At 33.9% G+C, this 20,443-nt stretch overlaps 1 protein-coding gene across 2 annotated transcripts; it reads right to left on the bottom strand.

Annotated features, from left to right (window-relative positions):
- Positions 1–621: 621 nt before the first annotated feature.
- LOC133524074 (putative inorganic phosphate cotransporter) lies at positions 622–18,884 on the bottom strand. Of its 2 annotated transcripts, XM_061859881.1 has the most exons (11): positions 18,461–18,884; positions 10,252–10,487; positions 9,559–9,738; positions 9,009–9,147; positions 7,688–7,911; positions 6,190–6,339; positions 5,676–5,808; positions 4,923–5,041; positions 3,393–3,515; positions 3,104–3,233; positions 622–2,753 (listed from the first exon to the last, which is right to left on the bottom strand). In XM_061859881.1, exons 1-11 carry the CDS (start codon positions 18,513–18,515, stop codon positions 2,695–2,697), a joined length of 1,548 nt encoding a protein of 515 aa, XP_061715865.1. In that variant the 5' UTR covers positions 18,516–18,884; the 3' UTR covers positions 622–2,694. The 2 variants fall into 2 exon arrangements, with proteins under 2 accessions (XP_061715865.1, XP_061715864.1); XM_061859880.1 differs by lacking the exon at positions 18,461–18,884 and having other exon boundaries at positions 10,252–10,548.
- Between the last annotated feature and the right edge of the window lie 1,559 nt (positions 18,885–20,443).

Genomic DNA, 20,443 nt, shown 5'->3' with positions numbered 1-20,443 from the left:
ATTTAAGTTTAAAACTGTAGTTTTTATTCTCTGTGTTAAATAAAAACTTTTTTCAAAAATGTTAATGCAGTTGCTTCGTACGGCAGTCCCACGTGTACCTATCACAAATTGCATCTTTACGCCCGTCTTATCAACAACCGTTAAAGTACTAAATTCCATCCTTTCAAAGTTTGCATCCACTTTATAATTACAATGTGATAGATCACGACAAACCTAATCGAGTTAGACCAAGATAACTCTGCAGCGATTTTGATAGCCCAGGCTATTCAAAGTTCTCTGAAATTATGACGTATAAATAACAGTTGCACATTTTTTTGTATGGGAGGTACCCAAATAAACTTCTTTTTGTAGTTTTCATTTTACCGTTGCGTCGCCATGCATGATTCATGTTTCCTTACCAAATTGCAGCTTTCTAGCACTAACCATCACGGAGCAAAGCCGCGAATGGACACACAGATGGACATGGCGAAACTATAAGAGTTCCTAGTTGACTACAGAACTCTAAATAGCAGTCTTGAGGAAATATCCCTCACCATATTAAAATTATAGGATCTCCTTATATATTAAAATTGAAAGAATTATACGCAGTTTAATATATTTTAATAAATAAAACAAACAGGGTGTATCTAGAAAATTATATTAATTTAAATAACTATTCCAAGATCTTAGTTCATATTTACACTAATATCAACAGCTAATATATAAAAACAACAACAGTCCAGCCAAACTCATATGACACTTAATACAAATAATATCGCTAGACAAAACTATGTATAAAACACAATTATGACATAAATAATAACAAGACAAAAAACCTAAAACAGGAAAACAAAAATCTTAGGTACCTGTTATTAGGTTACGTCTATCTCGTACAGAGCAAAAAAACGTGTCCCTATGTGTATTATAATCTTAAGAATATATTTTTCTGTATGTGTTACCTACTATAAAGTAATCTTTTATTTTATGATTGTCATCATCAAAAATATGCAAGAATTTCAGCACATATGCATATTTAAAGACTAGGTTAGAAAAAAAAACATATATACTACTTTAACTAACTAGTAAAAACTGGCACAGCCAAAAGGCGATGTAGTCAAACCAAGATAAGCTGGCAGCGATTTTGATAGCCCAGACAATGCAAGTGTTATTCTAAACGTCAAACATCTACGAAATTATGACGTTTACAACACTTGCACAGGCTGGGCTGTCAAAATTGCTACCAACTTAGCTTGGTCTGATTCTAAAAGTTGTTGGAATGACTTATTTATTTATTTAAAACTTTATTGCACTAAAGAAAAACTTAATGTACAAAAGGCGAACTTAATGCCATGAGGCATTCTCTACCAGTCAACCTTAGGGTAAAGCAGAAAAGATTGTAGGCGGTGCGTTTAAAACTAAAAGAAATAGTTATTGAATGATCATATTAGTTAACTTACAATACTAGAGCTTTAGGAGGTCTGAAGTAGATCTTCAAAATTCTAGAGGCGAGTTGTCCAAGAAAGTTATTTTTCGCCAGATTACTAACATGAAAAACGAAACATTGACCTATCATTACTACGTGTAGAACCGGCACAGAGAACCAGTATTTTGCGTCATGTGTTGTGGTTGTTTTGACAACAAACCAGAGAAGCGGAGCGTAAATCTCGTGGCTTAAACACATAAGCGTCGTTTTGATCGCATGGCACAGGTTGCGATTGCGACATTTTCATTGTTTGGTATGGCTATACTATAGATTATATTAATAGTAACACAATGAAAAAAACTTCACTTTTTAATAAAGCTTTTGATAAGATATAAGTTCTTGCGTGGGATGCCCCGCTTCTACAAAATAAGTTTTATTTTCAGCCATAATGTATATACTTAATTCGAATTTTATGGAATATGATGTCTTATGTATGTAGAGTAGATAATAAGTTACAAACACACATTACATTTATAACAGAAAATACTGGCATGCATAAGTAAAAAAGCGGCCAAGTGCGAGTCGGACTCGGATATTAGAAACCTCAATATCATTTTTGAAGACCTATCCATAGATACCCCACACGTATGCGATTGATGAAAAAAATAATAATTGAGTTTCAGTTATAAGTAATGGGAAACCCCCAAAATTTATTGTTTTTTTTTTTCTATTTTTGTGTGAAAATCTTAATGCGGTTCATAGAATACATCTACTTACCAAATTTGAACAGTATAGTTCTTATAGTTTCGGAAAAAAGTGGCTATGACATAATCGGACAGACAGACGGACATGACGAATTTATAAGGGTTCCGTTTTTTGTCATTTGGCTACGGAACCCTAAAAACACAGAAACATACAAGCAAACAGCACTGCTACCACGAGGTTGGCGTTTGATATTTACATTAACGACTGCGTGAACTCGATCGCATACCCCCTCTATAGCATCAATCATTGCGAGGGAAATGGACTGCGATCGAGTTTACGCAGTTGATAATGCAAAAGTCAAGTGTCAACTCGTGGTACTACTACTGGAGTATAACAGGAAATTTTATATTTAATCTATCTAAATTTACATCCGATTAATACATTTTCCTATCGGTCCTTCCTGGTTTTGCCGGAAAAAACATATTTCTTTAATGAACTACCCTCGTTTATAAAATTGATTGATTTTTACCATAACTAAAGTAAGGAATGAAAAACTTCGGTGCTGTCTTCATCAATGACGTCCTAGGTTAAGCCTTAATGACTGTGTTGTCCTTAATGAGACACATCTCTTTTGAATCGGTGTCTTCTGAAAAATCATACAGGTACATAAAATATAATAGTATTAAAAATATTAAGTAAAATATCAAATTTACATTGACTATGCCATAAAATATTTTATCACATCGAGTTTATCCGTGCGAAATCAGCTAAGTGACTTGCCGGTGTAATATTTATGGCACTTACATTACGATTATTATTCCTTTCTTTCTCATTTTCGTCAGCTTATTTTAAATGTCAGTCTTTTTTAAAAATATTTCATTTTATTTATTTATCATTTCGGAGTGCAACCGATCAGATGTTAAAAAACAAGCTTGACTTTCTTAGAATATATACTATTCTTGCTCAAATTAAAGTAGAACTGTGTTATTTTCATACCGTTTTCATCGTCGCCGTAAAAATTCCACTGCTGAAGATCGACCCTCAAAAAAATTACAAAGATCATATTTGTTACAATCTGCAGCACTACCATAACGATGAATGTGATTTGCCACTTATGCTGATTTACCTAAAAAAAAACGAACATGTAAATAAAATATACAAAACTATGTGTAAACTAGACCTCTAGCTAGAACAACTTGACAAACCTTATTTAATCAAGATGTAACTACTACAAGTGTAATACATTGTAAAGTGATATTGATTAAGGTAATAAGACAAGTTTTACCACGTCATCTCCCACGATGCTGGAGACTAGGAATGGGATAGATAGGCCTGACAAATTGGCGACCATGTTGCCCAGCCCCATCATTGGCCCTGCAAAGTTGGGCGCTAAATCTATCTGGTTAATCTGAAAGAAAGAAATATTTAATGTATTTGTAATATTCGAGGAATAGCATGGTTAATTCTATTTTATTTGTTGATAAAATTAATTTTAAATACTTATTACTTACTACTTACACGAGTCTATATTTGGTTTGAAGTTAAATCTGTTCCACCACACATACCAACCGTAACAGCTATAAAAACTTATAAAATGATTGTTTAGCGCACATTCAATTCAAAATTTAAACTGATGTCTCCTATTCGTAAGCTAGAAACTTGGCAGACATGCACTTAGTTTACCTATGCCAGTAAAAAAAAATAGAAATGGAAGCAACTTTTTCAGTGAATAAATCAATCCTTGCTTAGCTCTTTTCTCTCAGGTTGTTCAAACTGCCCGTAGGTACTGTAAAGGCAAAAAATATATATATATCTAAAGCTATTGTAAAAAAATTAGAATATTTTGTATTCATAGTTTTGTTATATCTTTAAGAATATTTCTATAAACGATTAAACACTGAAAAAAGTGGAGAAAAGGGAAATAAGCATCAACTTGACAAGACGCTTCCTATTCTATTTTTGTCCTTGCCTATAGTCTGTATCTTTAGGTATTTAAAAAAAGGTAAACAAAATCTACCCTCAAATGGCTCCTTAAGGCAGTTGAGGGTAGATGAAAACATTACATGATGAAATAATGTAGGTTTAAAGTCAGGTCGTTTAGTGACAGATCCAGGCGGTTTTGTATTTGGTTGGTTAACCAATAAATATTAAAACTACCCGAAAATGTACAAATTATTTGTTTACCTTTTTTTAAATACCTAAAGATACAGACTATATATATGCTACATGCTTCCCAATTTCTTCCGGATGGGACTAAATTTTTGAATTTATTACGCGATTAAGTGGCTGTTACGGCACTTATATGTGGTGGGGTAGAATTACGAAAACATGTTGAGGATTAAAAGAAACCATTAAAATGAAATCCTAGATTAAGCCAATTCTTGTGAAGCCATTACAAGGAAAAAAATGCATTGACCTATTTAAGTTGGCGCTGAAGAATCCTACATTATACATATATTATTTATGTACCTAAAGTATTTAAGGGTGACGTTGATGAGTACATTGTTTATCTAAAATTCTTCGTAGTCTTTGGTTAGTCTTCGTCAATGATAATATACGATGCCTGTCCACTGACTTCTGCTCAACAAAATGTGTTAAAATAAATATTTCAATTATCATCCTCATCAAAGCCTGTTACTGTTAGAAAATTCCATGCTTCTACAAAACAAATCCTGCTAATTCGCCAACTCTTAAATCTATCTCGCATTACTAATACATTTAACCCCGGACTTCCTTTAAGTGCCGTGGCAAAACACCTGGACAACGCCTGGAAGAAATTAATAGACAAACTTAGCTAAAACATTTCTGTACTTACATGAAACCCGGTATGAACTCCAGAATGAAGCCCCAGGCTGATAACCAATAAGGTGACGGCCAACCACGTCGTATTTACATAGCAAGTCCATAATAAAAATATGGAAGATAAGACCATACCTGGAAAAACAACAGCCTATTATACTAAAAGAATGGATGTACGCGAAAACCCGATCATAAACATAAAAATTAGGACATGTCAGGTGGTTGTTAAGAGTCATACAAGCCGATATACAATTAAAGTTAAGTATGACTCATGTTAGAACGGTCCGGGTGCGGGTCGAGGCGTCCGACACTCCACTTTCTATGACGGGTGATCGGTGATCACGTTATGCTTTCTATAGAAAACGACACAACGGCCAGTACCCGGGCCGTACTAGCGTGAGTGATACTTTACGCTCTCAATTTAAAACGACATTCTAAAATAACATGTAATGCGACATGAGAATATGTAAGTTTAGTTTAAGGTTTGTTTTGTCGTTTAGTTGTAAATTGTGTCTTTTTTAACCATGGATTTAATTAATAAACATGAATAAGTTAGTTAACAGTTAATCGTGAGCGTCGACTAATGTAATTTTAAGTAAATTGTTATGACTTTTAACAATTTCGACGAAACATCAAATTTATGAGTACAAGTACACGAGATATATTTTTTCTGCAAAGAACCGCCATTTTCATAATAAAACAATGGAAATATTACTAAAAAGGGCTTACTATTTTATTATAATAAGCGAGTTTTTACACTTTGTCTTACCAACTGTATTCGAAAATCTTCTAATATTGATCAGGCTCATATAGTTTCGATTCTTCAAAAAATCTGTGAGGTTCCCAAAGGCTATAGCCATAAAATACATAGAAATATACGGTAAAGATGACAGCAACCCATTCTGTAACAAAGTAAAAATAATTTTCATTTTACTTTTCCAGTAATTTTTTTTTGTTTATAAATTACGATAAGCGATTAAAACTTGATATTTAACGGATTTGATGTACAATTTTGTTGTCTATATTCTTGTAGTGGTACTCTGGTTAGATTTTTTTTCGTAAGTTAGCAGATTTGCTTTATAATTTTTGAGAGAGAAATATCACAGACGGCGGCGAATATGACGTCAAAAACCGGCGACTTATTAAAAAGTTTACATATTAGGGATTTGCCACACTGGATGCGTTCTGCAGTCTGCGGTTAGGTCATTACATACATTTCAATTTGACCTGACCTCACCGCAGATCAAAGAACGCATCCAGTGTGGCAAATCCTTTATACTTACATTCTTGATATCAACGCCAAGGACTTTGTTCATATAGAGAGGTAATTGGGTGAGGATAAACAGGTAGCCAACAGCTGAACCTGCGTGTGCTGTTATGAGCGCCCATACCGCTGGGCTTGTGAGGATATGCTTCCAAGGAGTTCGCCGCTTCTGTTGAAAAAAAAATTATCCGTGTATTTTGTTCTTATCTGGGGGCCGATATTTGAATTTCGATTGCCCAATACTATCTCCAACTACTAGGAATTTAAATTCTACTAATATAATTAGCAATCGTACGATTTCACAGGACAATTAAATTCGACCCCAAGCTACTACTAAGTGGAAGACGAAAACATAGAGCTGTCTCAGTACCCAGTAGTAATTCAGCTTATGCTAGGAGACAATATGATGTACAATCTGCGGTCTTATATAATAAGATAAATAGTGAACTAAATATTTATTCGAAAAATTTATACGAGTGTAAACAATTACTTTGTGATTGGTTATATACATTAGACTACAGTAAGACTGAAAATTTGATTCAAAAATAATAATAAAAGTTGGATCTTATTTCATGTAAATTAAGGATAAAACTCTATTTACCTTATAATTTAATATTGTAATTTAATAACCCAACTGCTAACATGAACACACACACTCACAACATACAAACACACACACACACACACACACACACACACACTCTTAGCTTGCAATTTTGTTACTTAGTTCTTTAGTTTTAGTTCTTAAGATACTCAATGTAACATAGTTATACTCAAATCATATTAAAATGTTCTAATTAGTTACCAATTGGAAGAGCGAGACTTTCTGACACAGGTTCTATATACCTACTAGAAGGTCTCAACCCCTTGTATTATTGTATCATTTTATATTGAATGAAATAAATTATTATAAATTGAAAACAAGTGGTCAATGCTACTAGATTCCCAATGTCTAAAGTTCGTATTTCAAAACAGCATTTAGCTTTTTCCACAGATTTTGGAGTTACGTAATCGAGCGCTCAAAATTCAGAAATAGTCCCCCTGTCCTTTTAATTTGTACCTTTTATCTGTACTAAAATAGAGCAGAAGGTTTTAGTTCGCTGGATTCTAAATTGTTCTGATGCAGAATATTAAACAATAAATTACTATTTAGAAACAGTTTTGCACATGATTTCAATTTAAAGAAAGATAGGTAGTAGCAATAACTAATCTTTAACCTTATTTCTTAGAGTTAATATATATTAATATATAATAATATTAACATCATCTACAATAAAAGATCCACTACATAGATAATCATGCAGGGGCAGCCATATCATTGCTCGTTAAATGAGTTTAGGGAAGAAAATATTTAGGGAAGGCGATAGCAGAATGTGCATTGGACCAACGACCTAGTAGGGATGACAGACAGAAAAGTATCAATAGAATATTCGAAAAACATGAAAGCAATATTTTGCATAGAACTGATGCACTTTCAAGCAGCCTTTCGGCGTTTGAAATGATATCAGGTATTGTACCTTAGGAACTGCGTCAGCAGCACTATCTCCCATGATAAATGCCAGTTCTTCAGTACTGATAGTTTTGTGCTGCTGAGGGCTAGCGGAGCCAAACTGTGCTAGCATGCAGAAGCAAACTAAGGCCAAACATCCCCAAAGCCAGAAGGAAGATGGCCAGCCAAAGATGGGGCTCCCACAGAAGAAACCGGATACTTGAAAGGAAATTATAGTCCCGAATTGAGATCCTGGAAAAACGCAACATTTAATGTTAATAGTTATTAACAAGATTCCAAATTATTTGGTTATTAATTTAGCATTCGGCGGCCTTACCCTAAAAGTAAGCTCTTTGGGGAAGATATAAGATCGCTAATTAGTCTTTCATACTTAGTATTTGGATGCTCATGCTACTTAACTCCTTATCCGGCCTCCTTAGCAGCTCCAATAAAAGTTTTTGGCAGACTTGGTACTAGATAAACAAAGTGTTTTGTTACAATTTTCTGTATTGCTGTATAATTTTTTACATTCTTTCCATTTATAATAATTAATCATCTAACGAGTGGCGGATGGGTTACGGTAAAATGTTAGTCGTTATTTACTGAACAAAGCAAAATTAATACCTTAAATGTCACTCCATTAGCGTGCCATATCGTGTTAAATAATCAAATTGCTTGCCTTGGAGGGGCATAAAATAAATATGTTTAACATTTATCGAATACATAACGGAATTTCCCTCTTGAAGTATGCTTCAAAATCGCCAGTTACGTGATTATTAAGAGAACGCCGAATACTGTGCCGATAATTCCGTTAAATCTGTGTCATGTAAAATTTTCAAGTTGAAGTAATTTGAGTTCTACGATACTAGTGCGTAGAGTGAAAATTTCCTTGTAATTGAGGTTCCTGTTCGGACCTTACTCTCATTTCATAATGTTTTAATTCAGAGAGTTGTTGAGCGCTCTTCAGTTTCGAGTGAATAATTTTCACCCGAATTTAGTAACGTCAAGTGTTTGCAAGTCCTTGAATAAAAATATTTATGAACCCTACTTTTCTCGACATTATGGTGTACATTATTAAGAATTGTTTAACATCGAACGTTGTCAAACGGTTAGAAATAAAAAAAAGGATCATAATTGATCGTTATTTTGCTGTCACATGCGCTTAATACATGGTGTTTTTTTTTAACTCCGTTTTAAATAATTACTTAATTTTAGCTCAGGAATGCACCATTGCGTATATGTTGCTTTATTTACAGAGACCATAAAATTGCTGTCAACACGAGTTGCAGAATATTTTGCCTCTGTAAATTTACAGTTCTAATAAAAATAAAAGTTAACAATCCTTTTACCTGTGTATACGTAAGTGCTGAGCCGTCCTCTTTCACTGAGCGGCGCCCATTTGCCCAACATCGCGTGAATGCTGGGATAGAAGGCTGCTTGCGTTGCACCTTGTAGGAGACGGCATATACACACCCCCATCCATCCTGCCTGAAAAAAGGTAAAACAAGGTGTTTGTACTTCTATAAAAATGCCAGAGTAATATAATTCAAACTGCATATTATTAATTTGAAACGGATCTGTAAGTCCATACCGTCCGTCAATATATCCTGTCACATCAAAACAAATAGTAGAATATCAAAATAAAACTTTTCCCTCGCTTAGAGAAACACTAAAAGGAATGGCGGCAAATATTTTGCCGTCACCCACTAAAGGGCCAGTTGGCTCGTGTGTTGCCACAATAGTTTTAGAGGCTAAGGTGAAAAGAATATGAAACAGTCGAAGTTGCTTGTAGGTATGAATCACAAGTCAAATTGGTTAAAGTTTTTGCTGTTTATCTAGTCATGTGTGATCTTGATAGATGTGTCAAGATTTTTATTGATTAATAAGAACTTTACTTACAAAATGGGGAATCCAAGGTGTGATAATGGAGGTGACACCATTCACAGCCAAGCCGATCATGATAGGAATCTTGCCGCCGAACTTCTGGGCCAAGATTCCCATTGGCAGCATCATTGATGTATAACCGACAAAGAATGCGAAGAGTGTCATTTCCTGTTGCTTTTTATTCCAATCGTAAGTCTGAAAAAAGTATCAATATGTAGAAACATACAAATAATATGCTATAACAATTTCGCCACATTATGTTTTATTTACTCGTGAAGTATTGATCTCATAATACACATGTTTTTAAGAATACAATTATTTAATCGTAAAATTAAAACGGAGACATAGATATGATAGGTATATAGAATCTAAAAAACGGTGTAAGGTGAGTTCGAGTACTTCCGTAATAAATTAATACTAAAAAAGTGGCGGATAATTCCGAAACGGGACTGTTATTACAACGAAATATGAGTGTTTTTTAAATGATGTTCAGGATTACCCAATTTCCGAGGTCACCCGAATACACCTTACTACCTATACAAAGCTAGCTGCTATCTCCCGCGGAGTAATTTAATACTCAATAATTAAGTACCTATCTATACACGTACCTATAATAATAAGAGTAGATATTCCAATAGTGTAAAAGTAAAAACACGATTTACAACTTAAAAAAAAACAATACACATTTACAAAAAAAGGCACATTTACCTGAAAAACACTCCACCCTTTCTCCCTGCCACATGCAACACCTGTTACATTCAATTCATTTGTCTGATTCCCATTGCTTATATTTTTTGCACAGGTATAGTCATGAGAAGTCATGGCAACCATCGCAACACTGAGATGCGACTTGATAGTAAAACCGACGGAGAGGCTGATGAAGAGGATGAGTACTTGCATGTGACGTGCCCCAAAGCCTCGCGGCGCTTCATATTCGGGCGGATCTGGGAAAATATTGATAGGTACCGTATTAGTATTGACAAGGTATAAAGACGATAATACCATCTATACTTAACCATTCATAAACGATACAATCACATTGTGAGGACTGCAGAGTTACTGCTGCCGCGATGCTAGTGCAGCGTTGCAGCAACTGGTAATAGTCGACGTAACTGTTTGTCTGTTTTTACTAATTGCGCTGATGTCTTTGTCCTAAGTTAAGGAAAAATACAGTGATATCGCTCATTTCCCGCTGCTTCAACGCCGTAGCCGTGGGTAACACTACTGCAGATGCCATCCGAATGACACCTTTAAGGTGGTTCGATTTTCATACAAAAAACAATCGCTATTTATTAATTAATTACACAATATTATTACATAAATAGTTGCGCATCTATCTACTTTCGAATATTCATTTGCGCTAAATTAATAGAAAAACTTTGTTTCATACAGAAATCATGCAATAATCAACGTTATATTTTTATAAATTTTACTCATGTGTGTGTGACAAATGTCGTGTACAAATACATTGCGGCGTTGCCAATCCATGCATCGGCGCGACGTTGCGATGTTTGACGCGTTTTTAGCTGACTCTGTCGACACTGACACTCAGTGTGACCAGGCGTACGATAATTGTCGTACATGTACGATAATTTGGGCCCCGGTATGACGTAACGTTCCAAAGAGCATTATCGTACACTAAAGTACTATAATTTCAGCCCTTGGATGATGCCACCTTAAAAGTCTAGTAATTTGAAGCAAAATATGACACTTTCTCTCAGAAATAGGCTAAAATTAGTTTCTTTTGGGTGTTCGGCTCCTTGTACACCACACAATCACAATTTCCTGTATACCGTTTGAGTCTATCCCAAAAATACACAAACATAAACAGATTTTTTGCGCAATTTAGACGAAAATTGTCTTTTTTTTATTATTAATTGGAAATTTAAGCTTATTTTGCTAGACATTTTTAGGGGCTGCCTTTTTGATTGGCGTACGATATTTTTTTCAACGGTACAATAATATTGACACTCAAGTACGATAATTCTCTTCCGCTCACCTGGCAACACTGCTGAAACTTGACAGGACCTGGGGGCCTACCGCGAAAACCTAAATTCGCAAATTGCGGGGATCTTTCTCTTTTACTCTCACTAAGACGTAATTAGAGTGACAGAGAAAAATGCCCGAAATTGACGAATTTCGATTGTCCCGGTAGCCGCCCTGGTGCTTGAGGTACTTGATAGAAAACAACGCTGCCGCATGTTCTGAATTGTGATTTTATGTGTTTTTGGATTGAAAATGATAGCAACGTCTAAATCAAGCTACAAAAATCATCGATATTCTGGTCCGCGAAAAACCAGGAAAAGTGTAACTGTAATTGGAGTCTACAAAAATGACCAATTCATAGAAAATATGACCTAGAAACTAGTTCACTTTTATAAAACTCAATTTTGCCCGAGATTGTACTTAGGCGAATACCTAAGGGAGCTAAGTGTATTGATCTTGAATAATTGGCTAATACATATATGACTCCAACATGATATGGACATTTACATCATAACTATTATACCTAGTTGGTTACTAAGTTCTGTTACTCGATTTCTTTCTTTCTTTCTAGCGTTGTCCCAGCATATTGCCACGGCTCAATGGAGCTTGGGGTCCGCTTTGACAACTAATCCCAAGATTTGGCGTAGGCACTAGTTTTTACGAAAGCCACTGCCATTGCCATCTGACCTTCCAACCCAGAGGGTAAAACTAAGCCTTGTTGGGATTAGTCCAGTTTCCTCACGATGTTTTCCTTCACCGAAAAGCGACTGGTAAATATCAAATGATATCTGTTCTGAAGTTCTGTTACTCGATTTGCAACCTCTTTATTTCCGTTAAAACAAATGCTACCGAAAAAATAAAAAATGACATAATGTGGTGGATTTGTGAGCTATAATTATATACCACACATAACGCTTATCTCGTCGTATCTATAATGAATTGGGGCCTAAAAGAGAATCGTATTCCAATTTTTTGAAACGCTTGTATTACTTTCTATATTAACTAAAAGTTGCCCTAAAATTCAGCTTTTATACTAAAAATGGCTTTAAATATGTTAAATTAACAAAATATATTTTGACAGATGCTTTCGCACCCAAAACGCTCTTTGAAAATTGTGTGACGTCACAGTTTATGGTTTGACACATAACTACATACACACGTAGAAGATACGAACTGTCAACTGATATTTGTCATTTGTTGTTAATCGCCTAACTGTCAACAGTGTCAATCCGAGAGTTGTGGCGTCATCAGAATCTTCAATGACGTTTCGAGTTTGGTCACGTGACGTGTGCCAAAAGATATTTTAAATTCAATATTTACAAAAATATGGTCATTAGGTACAGGTCCCCTAAAAGTAGTTTAACATGTTCTTATAATCCAAAAAATTTTTTGGGATACAATTATATTTATATTTTGGGATATTATGTGCAGAGGACGTACAGCGCTTTGCGAGTGCAATATAATGATGCCTTCAGGATTTTGCTCGGTCTTCGACGGAAGTGCAGTGCTTCGGGCATGTTTGCGGAGGCAAGTGTCGATGGCTTTCATGCAATTATAAGAAAGCGCTGTGCCTCCTACTTGATAGGTTGTTAGGGAGTCCGAACAGCATCCTGAAGGTGTTTGCCAGGAGGTGGGACTCACCGATGATGCGTAGATGGATCAGTCTGCACTCCAGTTTCGTAAATTATGAGTGTTAGTTATAAGATTATTTAATTCAATTTAAATGCTTATTATTTTATTTCTGTTCATTCTTATATTATGATTTTTTATTAATTTTAATTTTTTGCCAGTGAAGAATTTGTACTGAATAATATAATTATAATTATTGCAATTTGATTAGTTTTTAGATGTATAATTAATGCTGATATGTCTGAATTATTTTTAATGAAATGATTTATATATTGTAATTAATGCTGACATGTTTGAATTATTTTAATGAATTGATTTTTATATTTTAATTGGTGCTGACATGTTTGAATTATTATTATTATTTTTTATTTGTTTATTTTTTCATATCACATTTTATCATATCAAAGTGTACGTATTGCTCACCCGGTATTGTATAGTCCTAGCCCTAAGTATACGTGTTGCATGGTAGATTATAGGAAATTGTAATAGTCATAGTCATAGTTTAACATTATTATTTAAGTCTGTTACTAACACTTATATGGGCTATGCCTGAATTAAACGATTATTTAATTTAATTTAATTTAATTATGCCCTAAGATTTGTAGATGGAAACAACCCTATTGCGTTGCACAAATGTGGGCACCCGCCAAACATGATTTTGGGTGTGTCATACTCAGGGCTAACACAGATTCATTTCTGTGAAAAAGGTGTGAAAACCGGAAACTGGAAACCGTTCTCGAACCAATAGTGAAGCCCTTAAGCCACACCCTATTTCAAAACCAGCCATGGATCTTTGAACAGGACTCAGCTCCTGCACATAAGGCAAAAACAACTCAAGCCTGGTTTCGAAGGAACTTAATTGACCTTATTGCCCACGAAGACTGGCCGTCCTCCAGCCCGGACCTTAACCCCCTGGATTATGCCATATAGCAGGTTATTGAGGAGAAAGCCTGTGCTAAACCCCACACAAATCTTAACTCCCTCAAGCGGGCCATAGTTAAGACAGTGACGGAATTAGACATGACAATCGTGCGTGCCGCTATTGATGACTGGCCTCGTCGTTTGAGGGCCTGTGTCAAAGCCAGAGGAGGCGATTTTGAATGATATTGTCATATGTAATTCCTGATTTTGTGTACTTCATTTTAATATATACTTTATTAAACTTTCGTTGGTATATTTTATGTAGATAAAGATTATTGAAGTAACAGAATTTAATAACCAACTAGGTAGAAAACAATGCAATACATAAACACATAAATTGGATATGATGTGATCCGTTGAATGAAATTGACAATAAATAAAATAAATAAATACATTTTCTATCTCTAGGCATTGTGTGAAACTTCTAGTTGTGTCAAAATATCGGGAAATCAATAATATAAACAAACATGGTACTTAAATATCTCTTTTTTTTTATAATGGTTATAAATAGAAGGCCATGCAATTTTGTAACTCAATGTAATTTAATTAAATGTATCGTAAAAAAAATGTTTTAATTCTACTGTAAAATAGTACCTACTTTTTTAAAGGCAGTAAGGGATTGCTTTAATTTTAGAACAAAACAGCGTTTTTTTTTGAAAAAAATACCGGAAAATCTGACTTACAAATTTGGACTTTCTTAGGTTCATTCTACTTAGACTCTTCTCCACCCTAGCATTAAAAAAAGATATCCTAAAATATCCATACCATTACGTCACATTTTAGTGTGAAAGAAATTTCAATGTAAAACTAAAATTTCAATACAAATTTTCGGGTTTTTTTAACACGAGGATTGATTATGCTAGTGATTCTGAGTTGGAAGAATCAAAAAATATCATGATGTGTGAGAATCAGATTTTTAATATTTTTATGGAAAACGCTCATATTTCTCATAAAATAATTTATTAATAATAGGTACCTACTTGATAATACTGATAACAAAAAAAAATTTAATGAGTCTCGAACCCACATCCTCTTGCATGTATTTCCACGTACATACCGCAACGCTATTGAAGCCTACTCACGGTGTGCCAAATTGTCTACTACAAGGATCCCTGTAAGACTGTTTGAATGTGTGAGTGATACTTAGAAATAGAGTCAAGAAACATTCTGTCGACATTAAGGGGTAGTTTTTGTACAATGAAGTGTTCAATGTTTGTTGTAATAGTTCAATATTTATTTAATGAGTGCGCTAAACATAATTTACAGTATAGAAATACCAAGACTACTCCACAAAAAAATTAAAACTCAAAATTTGCAATTCTGGCGCCATCTAGTGAGGTTTAAGCTTTGGGTAACCTAATCGAACCACCTTAAGGGTATTGCCGAATTTATTGACGCTGCCATATGGGTTTGAACGGATGATCTATCATTTCTTCAAATTTTCACACGCATCGAATCGGGACATTTCTGCTTTAAATAAGGGCTTTGTATTGTCTATTGGTATTAAGACGTATTGAGGTTTTTCTGACAGACTTACTTTAGCTGATTCAGTAACGATACATTCTGACGCAGTAATCCAACAATTATGAACGTGAGAAAAATGTCGGTTAGTGGATTAATCAATCACCAACAAAAGGCAGAAATAAATTATATTAAGGATAAATAGGAACAAAAATACTCGTTTATGTCGGAAAGTAATAACCAAATGTACAGTGCAATATTAATCGGTATTTTTTTTTTTATCGGCATACGTATTTCGATACAAGATATACTCACTTTCAGGTTAGGTTTAGTTAACTATAAAATATTTGTGAGTTTCTATATATTTCGAGTGTTATTTTTTTTTTAGTCTTGTGAGCCCACTACTTTTCATGGTGATTGTGCTCTTCCGCAGATCTGGGAGACCTAGCGTTAATTTTAAATGTGGGGCTGTTTTGTTTATCGCAATTGACCTAAAGTTTAAACCGGATCCCTTTGTTTGACATAATCATTGAAAGTCATAGTGTAATTATTGTCAGAATATCATTAAACATAATTCTGAAATCGTTAACTTTTCTGGATTATCGTAAGATTATTCTATAGATAGATTAGGTTAGGTTAGGTTTATTTCATGCCAATCCTGAAAAGTAAAGTTTCTGAGAAAAACCAAGTTATGATTAACGAAAATGCGGACAAACAATACATTATGACTTAAAATTTCATGGAAAATAATAGAGACCCAGTTTAAACAGTTTATGTTTCAACAGTAACCACAATGTATTAAGCACATAAAAGTCCCTTATAGCCCACTATTTCAGGCATTTAAATATATAATTTTTCCTCAGAACAACAAATTCAAGTACTTTCACGACGAAGCAGTAATTTTCTGTCAGATAACCGTTTGCCAACCCGGAAGTTACGTTTCTTCTAGACTCCCCCTAATCCGTTATCCAGTCGGGTTATCTAAGGTGAAACAAATTAGTTTGCTGACCTGTTGTTTCCTACGGTTAATGTATTTGTACTATCTGTGCTTGTAACGGGGAAAAAATACCTAACAATAAGATGATCAATACTTAAACAAATTTCACAATTTGAAATATAAAATAAGCTAGTTATAGTAATCATCTGTATACGTCCATTATGTATATTTTTATTGTAAATAAATTGTTATTGTATGTATATATCAATAATAAGAATACTGGACGCTTTCACCCAATAACCTAGGTCATTTTATATTCCAGCAACTCTCGATTGTATTTACACCCGTTGGGTGTTGGCACTTGCGTATGCGTCCCATGAGTCGTCCAAGGGCAGCATCCGCTCGATGTGCCCGTTACATTTCATTCAAGTAATCGTGAACTAAATTATGAATTCCTAAACAAAAGATGTTTAATAGATTACCTACTTTAATAGAAAACCCATGTTTTATTTCTATTTCTTTACATTTGGTTTTATATTTAACTTTCTAATAAAACACTTCTATAATAATAAGAAATTCTTAACCAACTTTACATACTTGCTCACCTTTCAACTAATATATTGTAAGTTGCCAGTTTTCAGAGAAACCCTTAAAGAAAACATTTTATTTTGTCAAGTAAACCCTGGCTTTGATATCTTATTAAGTGTAACGTACCATTAAAATGTTATTTCTGAAGGCAAACCCACATAAAAAGTTTTGTAGGTACTATTTTCTAATCAAATAAGTACCCTGAATAATAAACGGGTATCATTTAATGCCTTTTTGATCTCAAAGACAACTGAATACTCACACAAAGAAACTGAAATCAACGTTGTGTTGCGTTGAGCGTTGGTTTAGTTGGCTTAGCGGTAAAACATGCGATTTTCAATCCGAATGTATTAGGTTCGAACTCCTGTTCGTAGCAATGAGATTCTGGGAACTTAGGTAGGTATTACAAAATTGCATTGTATATTCACAAGTCGCTATTCGGCCAAATAAAAAAACACCATGAGGCAATCGGAATACATACACGCACGAAATAATTAAAAGGTATTAAGTATGTGAAGGTATTAGGTATATGAAGTCCCCAAATTGGGAACTACAGCCCAATACCTCTCATGCATGAGAAGGTGCCTCTGATCAGCAGCTGATCAGCATTTATAGGATAATTTACACTTTTAAGAGAAAACAATCACAAAAATTGTGAAAAATCCAAAACTTTGTGTCATGTCATACATTGTACATTTAACATTTATTCATCATAAACGAATATGGCAATAATAAAAATGCATTTTTTTTATAATTACAGCTATATCCAAAATATTTTTATCATATTATAAATAGTAATTATATATGGCTAAAAGATAAATAAGTTTAATAAATTGAATAATTTGGTATTATATGAAGGAAAGTAACCTACTTATAATAAAATATCTAAATTGTATACCTTTATTAACTCAACCTTAAACTATGACTTTAATGACGTTGAATTGAGTTACGTATATTATGTACTTAGGTAGACAATTTTTTACGAGAACAAAATCATAAATTCTGTTGTCTGTAACGTTAATGTCTACGACTAGTTTTCTGTGTATTATCGAGTATAAATAATAATAAAATAAAAATAATAAATAAATATTATATGACATTATTACACAAATTGACTAAGTCCCACAGTAAGCTCAATAAGGCTTGTGTTGTAGGTACTTAGACAACGATACATATAATATATAAATATTTATAAATACATAAATACATAATTAAAACATCCATTACTCATGAACAAATATCAGTGCTCATCACACGAATAAATGCCCTTAACAGGATTTGAACCCGGTACCATCGGCTTCATAGGCAGGGTCACTACCCACAAGGAAATGAAATGAAATGAAATGAGTATTAAAAATATCGTCATAGCAAAATAACTAATAATATTTTACATACCGTCATTTTTTTCCGATTTTGGCACATTTTTGTAAACACCTTTACTGTTGGACATTTTGTTCGGCAATGCGGGAAACTTTTATTAATTTATTCAAGAGATGTTTGTATCTTTTATCACAATTACATGCAAAGATAGTATCGTTTAAGTAAACAGAACATAAATCATATTAGCATAAATGAATGGCCCACCTGTCAGTCAAAGCTGAGCGTTATGTAAAATATTTACTTTAGAGCGGAAAAGTTATTTCAGATATTGCACGAAATTAAAAAAAAAGCCATGGTCCTGTGGTTTACATTTGTTTACAGCGATTTTTACTCCGTAAGGAAAAATGCCAATTGAAGACTGATGGTTATTTGCTAAATGTACGTGAGATGTAGTAATATTGTTTCACATAATTATGTTGCACCAAATGCACATTCAATCCATTTTCGGATAAATTACGATTTTTTTAAATAAACCTTCTGGCTAAGAGACTGGTGAACTGCACACGTGACCAAAGAGCTGGCAGTTACCTCGCACAAAGTATATTAAAAAAAATTAGGTAAAAACAAGTTGGCAGCCAATAAGTATGTGTGTGAAGTTTTGTACTACGAGGATAAGTATTTAAACTGAAAATAGTAGTACAGTTTCTCACGTTAAGTATCTATTGCTGTGTTACGCAGATAATAGTGATAATGATGCAGTATTTTTTACTTGTGTCATAGTTTTACAAATCTGAATCTAGTGTCCTAAGTATAGGTTCCTGGGTTTCTTGTTTACGCTACTGGTCGTTACTTGCTCTTGATTAAATGCTCAATATGTATTTATGTAGGTTTATGTAGTGTATTATTGTTGCTTAAGTATCTAATATATGTAGTTTATTTTTCATTGTGTGTACATTATATTTACTTAATTTATATTCTTAACATTTGTGTTGTTTTGCACTGCCCAATAACTTATTTCTAGCCACTGTTTCTCCATCTGAAGGTTGTCTGGAAGAAATCGCTTTTTAGCGATAAGTCCGCTTGTTGTTACCTACTCATGTAAGTCCTGTCTTTGTTTGTAATATGTATTATTATTAGTAGTGCACAAACTTCATTATTATTATTAAAACGTACCTAACCTTACTTTAAAAATTATAAAAATAATTTATTTCAGGCAGGTACATACATAAATAAAATAGATATAAGAGTAACATGCTTGTTAAAAATTGACCGCTTTTTATTTTATTATCTCAAAGTGGCCTATTCCAAACACTGAGTGAAACCTAACGTATGTCGTTATTTCTCATTACGTAAATACGTTCATTGTGCGTTTCATCGGCATACTTTTATTGTAATGTGTCACTTAACGTAAAGCTGTCCTTATCATGCTTATCGTGACAAGTTGATTAGTTATTAAAATATAATTTAGTTTCTGAGAAATGTTAGTGCCCTGGGTCTTTACAGGAGTAGTTATGTACAGTTGCGATCAGATATATCGGAACGGTCAAGGTGGTCACTAATATCTCAACACTCCTCTATTTTCAAGGTACTAGAGTGCGTTCAGATATTTTCGAGCACATTACACCGAGCCGCCATATTGCATGCAGTACATGAACATTTAATGCGTCAGACAAGACTTTTCAACTCGATTGTATACAGTCCCAATGATACACCATAGAAAATCAGACAGTATACACAGTCCCTATTTTCTAAAATTATTATTTCAAAAACAGTGGCGCGTTTTTAATAAATATAATCGGTTATTTTGTGCGGCTAAATGCACAAAAATCTCACTAGACTCCCATAAAATATAACAGTATACACTCGAGTCACATAATCAGCGAGTATTATGGTGGTTATTTTCGGTGTGACGGTTCGTGCTATCTTTACACCCCTATTTAGGCCACATAACATTTGCATGATAAGCGCAAAGTGCCAATTTCTACTGTTTTATCCTGACTCTGTTTTCGGTCTTAAAACCACAAAATTTCACAACAGCAATAGGGTTCTTCTCATGCA

Source organism: Cydia pomonella, chromosome 13 (genome assembly GCF_033807575.1).
Source record: "Cydia pomonella isolate Wapato2018A chromosome 13, ilCydPomo1, whole genome shotgun sequence".
Taxonomy (NCBI): Eukaryota; Metazoa; Arthropoda; class Insecta; order Lepidoptera; family Tortricidae; genus Cydia; species Cydia pomonella.
The sequence above is the reverse complement of the archived record's forward strand: the minus strand, read 5'-3'. Positions and strand labels throughout refer to the sequence as shown.